The sequence below is a fragment of the Phocoena phocoena genome, chromosome 19 (assembly GCF_963924675.1).
Source record: "Phocoena phocoena chromosome 19, mPhoPho1.1, whole genome shotgun sequence".
NCBI classification, from domain to species: Eukaryota; Metazoa; Chordata; class Mammalia; order Artiodactyla; family Phocoenidae; genus Phocoena; species Phocoena phocoena.
In genome coordinates this window covers 42445285-42452939 of record NC_089237.1, presented here as the reverse complement: position 1 = coordinate 42452939, position 7655 = coordinate 42445285, and the positions used below count along the sequence as shown (strand labels likewise).

Below are 7655 nucleotides of genomic sequence, written 5' to 3'. Positions count from 1 at the left end.
CACACACACACACACACACACACATACACACACGGGCAACCATGGGAACAGACTTCAGTCATGTGAGGGTTCAGGTCACATTTCTGCTGTTTCCTGGCTGTGTGATCTGGGTGAGGTCAAAACATTTTGAGCCTTATTTTCCTCATCTCCCAAATGAGGTTAAAAAAAAAAATTTAAGTGACATGTAAGTAACTGTAAGGATTAAAAGGAAAGTAGAGTGTAAAATCCTTTCATGCCAATTGAGGGCTGTACAACTGCTGGTTTAATTAATTTGCCATTTCATTTTCCAGCCTACAGAAAGTCCTTGTTAACTAAGTAAATGGTCAATTTTCCATCACCAGGAATAGCAGTCAGCCGCAAAGTCACCAGTGTCTCTTGGGTTCCAATCTCTGGTCAATAGGGCCAGATCTACAGTGGCAAAAAAACTAAAGTATCGTTTTCTTTCACAGAGTAGTTTCATCTCAGACAACATCAATCCTGAAAATGTAAGTGAAGGGCTTTAAATGAAGGAGTGAGGCTTTGCTCAGAAGTTTCTAATGAAAAAGGGGGGGAAAAAAGTAGGCAAAAGCAGGCTGGTTTTTTTTTCTACTTTTATTTATAAAGAACACCATTCCTTCCCGACACAGACATAAACACTCACACATTCCAAGGAGGAGCTCATTAGAAACAACAACAACAACAGAACTGGGGGACAGAGGACCTTATTTAACACCAGTCTGTGTGCCCGACTCGGGATTCACTGGGAATGTTTCCTCAGATATGACATCTCACCTCAAAGAAAGGAGACGTTGACCTGGAGGGCCCACCCACTCACCAGGCAAAAGCTATGCCCTCAGTCTTCGGCATCATCAAACTGTCCCGTTTCAAAGACCATCTTGGAATAATGGGGTATCAGTGGAGGTGGATGGTGCCAACTGGGGTCATAGATCATGTCTCCTTGCGGGGCACAGCACACCCAGGGTCTGACCTCTTGAGAAAGGCAGCCCTGGATGTCGTCAGCATCTGTAGGCAGTTTTAAAAGACAGATTAAAGGAAGGAGGGAGAGTGAAAAGAGAGAGCCAAAAATGTCTACGGGACAGACGCTTGCACTGTCTTTGCTTAAACACACGCGCGCGCGCGCGCGCACACACACACACACACACACACACACACACACACACACACACACACACACAGTCCTCCTTTGGTGGAGAATCCCAAGCACCTTCATTCTGACGCCACCCACAGTCCTGCTTCTCAGACGCCCGTTCCTAGCAGCGCAGAGGAAGCAACTGGTGAACGGAGCACTTCTGTCTACAGCCGCTCGATTCACACAAAGATATTTGGAGATGGTAACACTGTTTCAATGTTACAACTGACCAATACATTAGATAATAAAATGCAAAACTGGCACTGTTTCCCCCCCCCATATGAAAGAGGAGCTGTCACAGAAACTTCAGACCTATGAGAGCTATCAGGCTAAGCTCATGGATGCGGGTCCCTCTTCCAAACTGTTTCGGGGTTCATGTGTAGGAGGGTCTCAGAAGCCTGGCCTAGGACCGCAAAAACCCCACACCTACCATATGGATTCCCTTGATCTTCTTTCAACTCCAAGTCCCAGTCCTCGTTAAAAAGATCACCAGCCTGTTCCCTGGGTGGACAGCCGGACACCCCTTCTGACAGCTCCCAGGGGTTCGGTTCCCCATCGGAATCCCCGTCATCCACAGCAAAGCCTTCCTCTTCACAATGGGTGCCCTCACCGTGGGCAGGACTATCGTGAGGGATGCTCTGTGCTCCACTGGCTAAGAAATTGACAAAAGGAAGGAGGTCTTAAAATAACTGGCAGACCAGAGAGGGCCTAGCCATGCACCCGGGAGATTTTTGGCAGACTTACTGAGAGGGCAGCAGAAACAAGTGTGCAGAGTTCCTCAGCCACCGGAGTGCTTATTTAAAAACTGTTGTTCTGTTTCCAGTTTTAGAAGTAGGGTTGATCATTTACTTTCAATAAGATGTTTTGCCTTAAATAAGGCCGTTAATTACCAGCTCTTTTCATTCACATGAGAAGGCAGGCACAGTTTATGTTTTCAGGTAGTTTAAATGCCACTGAGACAAAGGGCCTCTGGCAGATGACAAGCTTTCACAATACAGACCTCCTTGGTCTCTCCCAACACCCACCCCAGGCTCTGCTGCCTACTTGCCTAGTCGATCCGCCGCCTTCTCAGTCTCTCTCTCCTGACCGGAGCGGCCAGCTGGGGCAAAGGCAGCCTGCGGGAAGAAGAAACAATTACCCAGGACTTGGATATCTCAGGTACGGCCAGTATTTCAGCCCCACACCCACCCTTCCATACCCTCCTTTGTGAGGCTGGGGCAGGGACTCTGCCACCCACATTTCTGCTGTGCCCTGTTCGACTGGGCCTTGCTGCTTCCTCTTCCCGTCAGCATCACCCCTGCCAGCAGGATCGCCTGTCTTCCTAGAGTGGCCACTGAATCCAGTGCACAGTTTGCCAGCACGTGCAGAGCCAGCCTCCTCTCGAGCCCTGTCTTGAGCGGTCTAAGTCTCGGGCCTCAGGACCCCTCCTCCAAGCTCGGAGACTCTAGCACTAGCCGGGACAGTGCCCCCTCCTCAGAGGCTGGAATTTCAGCTCCCTGCAAAGCCTCTCCTCTGAGCTTGTACATTTCAGTCATTCCAAACTCACCCCTTTGTTCCGCTGTTTCCCTGCAGTGGCTACCTCCCTGTTTTTAGCTTTTCAGTTACTTAACTTTTTGTCTAGTTAACAGCTCCTTTATCAAATTCTCTGTCTCCTGACTGACACATGGGGACAACAGAGCTTTAATTGTTGAAGGGAAATCGTCTTCTCCCATAGCCACCCATATGCTTCTCTGCTCCCATCACTCAAAAGTTCCTGAAATCCTATCACCTGTTAAGACCTCTTTCTAAGTGGGATGAGAAATGTTCACAGCCTGCATGAGAAGACCTGATTTCAATCCCATTCATTCAGTGTGTACCCTGGACACATCACTTCAGCCACCACACCTGGGTTTCCTTCTCTGGAAATTGGGGATGACTGTTCTGACCTTGCAGGAGGTTTATAATGAGATAATATTTATGAAAACACAGCAGGAATATAACATCCGTTGAATTGAAATCCACCTTCTTTGCCCCTACATCTAAACTGCGTTTGGCACCTGCCCCGATTAGTTCATGATCTAGTCCTACCTGGATTTAATGAGTCAATTCCATCTCCTGTAGTCAGCGACAACTCCTGGTCACTCCTGCTGACCAGTAGTGGGACCTCTCATCTCTTCCACCGCAAGAGCTCCCTAACTGACTTCCCACTCACCCATCTTGCGCAGCCTTACACGCTTAATGACTCCTCTGATGAAAAACTCAACAGCTGGAGCACAAAATTCGCCGTGGCATCCACACCTCCCCCTTACGCCCCATCAACCTATGCAGCATAGTTCTCTCTCCCAGCTCCGGGACCCAAGCTCCCAGCCATTTGCCCCGCATTTCCTCATCTCCACACCTTTGCCGGGACCACCACTGTCTCATCTTGGAGAGAAAGAACACAAACCTTCCTGCTCTGCTCTGACAAAACTAGTTTTATCCTACCCGCACCCAAAGTAATTTTCCTTATAAGCTTATCACTACATTTTTCATATTATGGTTAAGATATGATATCTTTGATGCTTAGACAAGCATTCCATTCCTCCATCCAATTAATATGTGCGTCTACCGTGCCAGGCACTATGCTAGGCGCCGGGTTTACAGCAGTAAACGGAGGGTTCCTATCCTCAAGGAGCTCACCCTCTAACACGGATCGCGGACTGTAAACAAGGGCAGATGACTGTAATAACGGTCTCTGAAAAGCCAGGAGCTGTCTGGCGCGCAAATGAAAACAAGTTTCTGGAAACCCTGCGTCAAACGCGGCCTTTTGGTTTCAGTGAAGAGAAAAGGCGAGAGCGCATGAGACATCATCTGGTGCGCAGGCTTAGCTGAGCATCCCCACCAAGGGACACGGACCCTTCAGGGAAAGTCGCTCTCCTCGCTGCCCTCACCTGGCCCCAGCCCAGGCCCCCCAGTAGCGGCTCCAGCTCTGGGTCAGCAGCATCACCTCCCATTTAGCAAGGACGCACAGGCGCCCTGCGGCCGACAGCCAGCCCTCCCGGCCCGGCGCACCCACCCACGTCCTCGGGGTGCCGCGCCCCACAGCCCGACCGTTTCCAGCTCGGGCGCGCGCCCAAACGTCGGGGCTGCAGAAGGCGGGTCCGAGGCGCTTCCCCGGCTCCCCGCGGCCCCCGCCCAGCCCGCCCCGCGAGCCCCGCAACTTCCCGCCCCGGGCCGCAGGTGGTAGCCGCGCCCAGGCCCCGCGCCGCGCTCACCCCCAGGCGGGGGGGCGCCTCCCGCGTGCTCAGCACCGGCAGACCCGGCGGCGGCTCCGCCGCCCCCAGCGCCGGGGCCCCGGCGATCTGAGAGTCCATGCCCAACGGCCCGCAGCTCGGCGCCCCGGACGCCGCTCGGCCACGTGACACGCCCGCCTGGCTGCCAGCCGGAGGATACGCCGCGGAGGGCCAATCAGCCGGGGGTGCTCCCGGCCGGGGGGCGGGGCGCGGGGGTCACGAGGAAGCCGGGGCCGGGGCAAGGGGCGGGACGGAGCACGGGGCGGAGCGCGCCCGACTGCGAAAGCCCCCCTCCCTACCTACCGGTCCCGGAATCTGATTTTTGTAGCTCCTGACGATGCAGATCCCAGGGCTAGACGACTAGCTGGGTCTGGAATGCCAAGTGTTATCCCTACGCCACCACACTGCGCATGCTTCCGCTTCATAAACTGTTAGAATAGTTGATTACCCGCGTCTACCTGATAGTGTATAAAACTCAGCTCTCAAAACTTTTCATGCAACTGTAGCTCTAACCCCATTTCACTCTTTAAACAGGTTTCTCTAGAACTCGGTCTGGAATTAAGACTATAAATCACCCGCAAATGGATGAGACAACTCAGGAGCCCAGGATTCCCCACCTTGAGTTAATGTCAGTTCTTAAAGTTAACCCCTTAGTAACCAGGTTGGATGATCAAAACAAACTCTTCCAACGTTCCAGACACCCTATAGGCTATGACAATTGGTCACAGTAACCCTAAACATTCTGTGCTGGGCCGGTACAGTCTCACCTGGGCGCCGATACCAGCAGAGGTTAGGCAGTGCCTGGGCTGGGGATAAACCAAACTCTAAAGACAGCTTTCCCTGCCCTTCCCGGCACTGTCTGAACTCCAATAACAAATCTGCTCAAGGTGTGATAATGTTAACCTTTAAACAGCAGAAAAGCTGGAAGCTGGGAGTCCTTGCTCACCAGGCCACCTTATGACAATGACACATTAGCCTATCGGTTCATCTCCCTCAAAGAGTGTGTTTATACATACACATTTGAAAAAATTTAGCCTAACAGTTCATACATTTTTTTCTCTATTTAGACTTTCCTACAAGGAAGAGAATGTGACCAATCAATGTGTGTTCTGTTCTGACCCGAGTTAGTTTCCCCAAATCTAACTGGACCTAGGTCAAGTGTCCAATAGAAACTTATTTGATGGTGGAAATAAAAGTTCTGTTATCTGTGATGTTCAGTATGGTAACCATGCAGCTGGTTGTAAACAAGAAACTGAATTATCTAATTTCAATACATTTAAGTTCCCACACATGGCTGGAAGCCACTAACAGGGCAGCTCTGGGTCAACTGGCTACATGCATTTTCATTACCTGCAGTGGTTAGAACCGGGTACAGGGTGTGATGACCCAAGGGTGACCCACCTTCATAGCCTTGCTTTAAGGCAGAGGTCCCCAACCCCCGGGCCACGGACCAGTTATCAGTCCGTGGCCTGTTAGGAACCGGGCCACATAGCAGGAGGTGAGCAGCGGGCCAGTGAGCGAAGCTTCACCTGTGTTTACAGCCGCTCCCCATCGCTCGCGTTACCACCTGAGCTCCACCTCCTGTCAGAGCAGCAGTGGCATTAGATCCTCATAGGCACCTACTGTGAACTGCGCATGCGAGGGATCTAGGTTGTGCGCTGCTTAGGAGAATCCAATGCCTGATGATCTGAGGTGGAGCGGAGGTGGTGATGCTAGCGCTGGGCAGTGGCTGCAAATACGATTATCATTAGCAGAGAGGTTTGACTGCACAGAGACCGTAATAAATCAGTTGCTTGCAGGCTCATATCAAAACCCCATCAGTGAGTGGCAAATGACAAGCTGCATCTTACGGAGTAGACTGGACATAAGCCACACACTTCGCGTGTCACTGTCTCCCATCACCCCCTGATGGGACCATCCAGTTGTAGGAAAACAAGCTCAGGGATCCCACTGATTCGGCATTATGGTGAGTTGCGTAATTATTTCATTATATATTCCAATGTAATAATAATAAAGTGCACAATAAATGTAACGCACTTGAATCGCCCCCACACCACCCTCCCGCCCCCGTCCATGGAAGAAGTCTTCCACAAAACCAGTCCCTGGTGCCAAAGAGGCTGGGGACTGCTGCTCTAAGGGATCACCCACCACCCTCTTTACTCTCATCTCTTCTGTGCAACATGTATCTCTTTCCTAAAATAAAAAAGCCCTTTAAGGATTTAAATGTTGAACTTCCTGGGACTTAACGGAGAGGAGAAAGGATTTTTCTTATTTTAAAACAAATCACACACACACACCATTTTGGGTACAAAAGCTCATAATAAAGATACCCTAAAATAGACTCCAATATTCATAGGAATTTAATATATAATAAAGGTAGTATTACAAATCAGCAGAGACAAAAATGGCTACAAACAGTGTTGTGGAAAATTTAGTTAACTGCATGGGGGAAAAAATACTGAGTCGTCCTCAGCAAGAGGCAGGCTTTTCAACAATAGAAATCATACATACAAAACCTCTGGACCTCAAAAAACACCACAAAAAAAAAAGCTGGGGGCAAATTATTTGCAAAAAAAGAAGAGACGAACTAAAGATTACTATTCTTAGTACATAAAAAACTCTTATAAATTAGTGAAAAAAAAAGGTCAAAAAATAGTCAAACATGAAAAGACATGAGAGCCAGGAAAAATGCATTAACTGCACTGATATCAAAGAAATGCACATTAAAACAAGGATATATCAGTTTTCACCTATTAAAATGGTAAAAAATAAGAAATATAATACCCACAGTGCTTGAAAGTATTTTCATACATTGCAAATTGGCAACACTTATCAATATTCTTTAAAACAGTTATATCCCTTAATACAGCAATTCTACTGTCAGATGTCAGTCTCCTAAAGAAATAACCAGGGATGTTAACAAAGATTTACAAGAATCTTCACCAACAGTACTTAGAAGAAAAAATTAGAAATGACAAGGTCCAACCATAGGGGATTAGTAAAATAAGTCATGCCTCATCTATACAATGGAATGTTCTCAATTCATTAAATCTTTTTAAGGCTATTTAATGACATGGGAAAAAAACCCATAATATTAAGTGAAACATAATAGTAAGTAAAGCTGAACTGAATGCTTCTCCCAGTGACAGCATCATAATGTTGTTACAGGATGTACAATTCAAACAACTGCCTCCCCTGCTCCCAGAACGCCCTTCTCTACTCCAAGCCATCCTCCATCCTCGCCTCTGAAGCCCTTCTCTTTCTAAGCTACTCCC

The 7655-nt window shown here is 48.9% G+C and overlaps 1 protein-coding gene across 2 annotated transcripts; it reads right to left on the bottom strand.

Moving 5' to 3' along the window:
- Positions 1 to 436: 436 nt before the first annotated feature.
- Positions 437 to 4517, bottom strand: COPRS (coordinator of PRMT5 and differentiation stimulator). 2 transcript variants are annotated; one of them, XM_065897592.1, is made up of 4 exons: positions 4363 to 4499; positions 2174 to 2244; positions 1560 to 1777; positions 437 to 1002 (listed from the first exon to the last, which is right to left on the bottom strand). In XM_065897592.1, the coding sequence occupies exons 1-4, from the start codon at positions 4459 to 4461 to the stop codon at positions 833 to 835; spliced, it is 558 nt and encodes a 185-aa protein (XP_065753664.1). In that variant the 5' UTR covers positions 4462 to 4499; the 3' UTR covers positions 437 to 832. The 2 variants fall into 2 exon arrangements, with proteins under 2 accessions (XP_065753664.1, XP_065753665.1); XM_065897593.1 differs by having other exon boundaries at positions 582 to 1002; positions 1560 to 1781; positions 2178 to 2244; positions 4363 to 4517.
- Between the last annotated feature and the right edge of the window lie 3138 nt (positions 4518 to 7655).

Bases quoted from the DNA above. Each gene is read 5' to 3' on its own strand.
- COPRS (XM_065897593.1), bottom strand. From the start codon at position 4,461: ATGGACTCTCAGATCGCCGGGGCCCCGGCGCTGGGGGCGGCGGAGCCG. The intron at 2,245-4,362 runs GTGAGCGCGGCG...TTCTTCCCGCAG, and splicing joins AGGCGCCCCCCCGCCTGGGG to GCTGCCTTTGCCCCAGCTGG. The intron at 1,003-1,559 runs GTAGGTGTGGGG...AACTGCCTACAG, and splicing joins AGATCAAGGGAATCCATATG to ATGCTGACGACATCCAGGGC.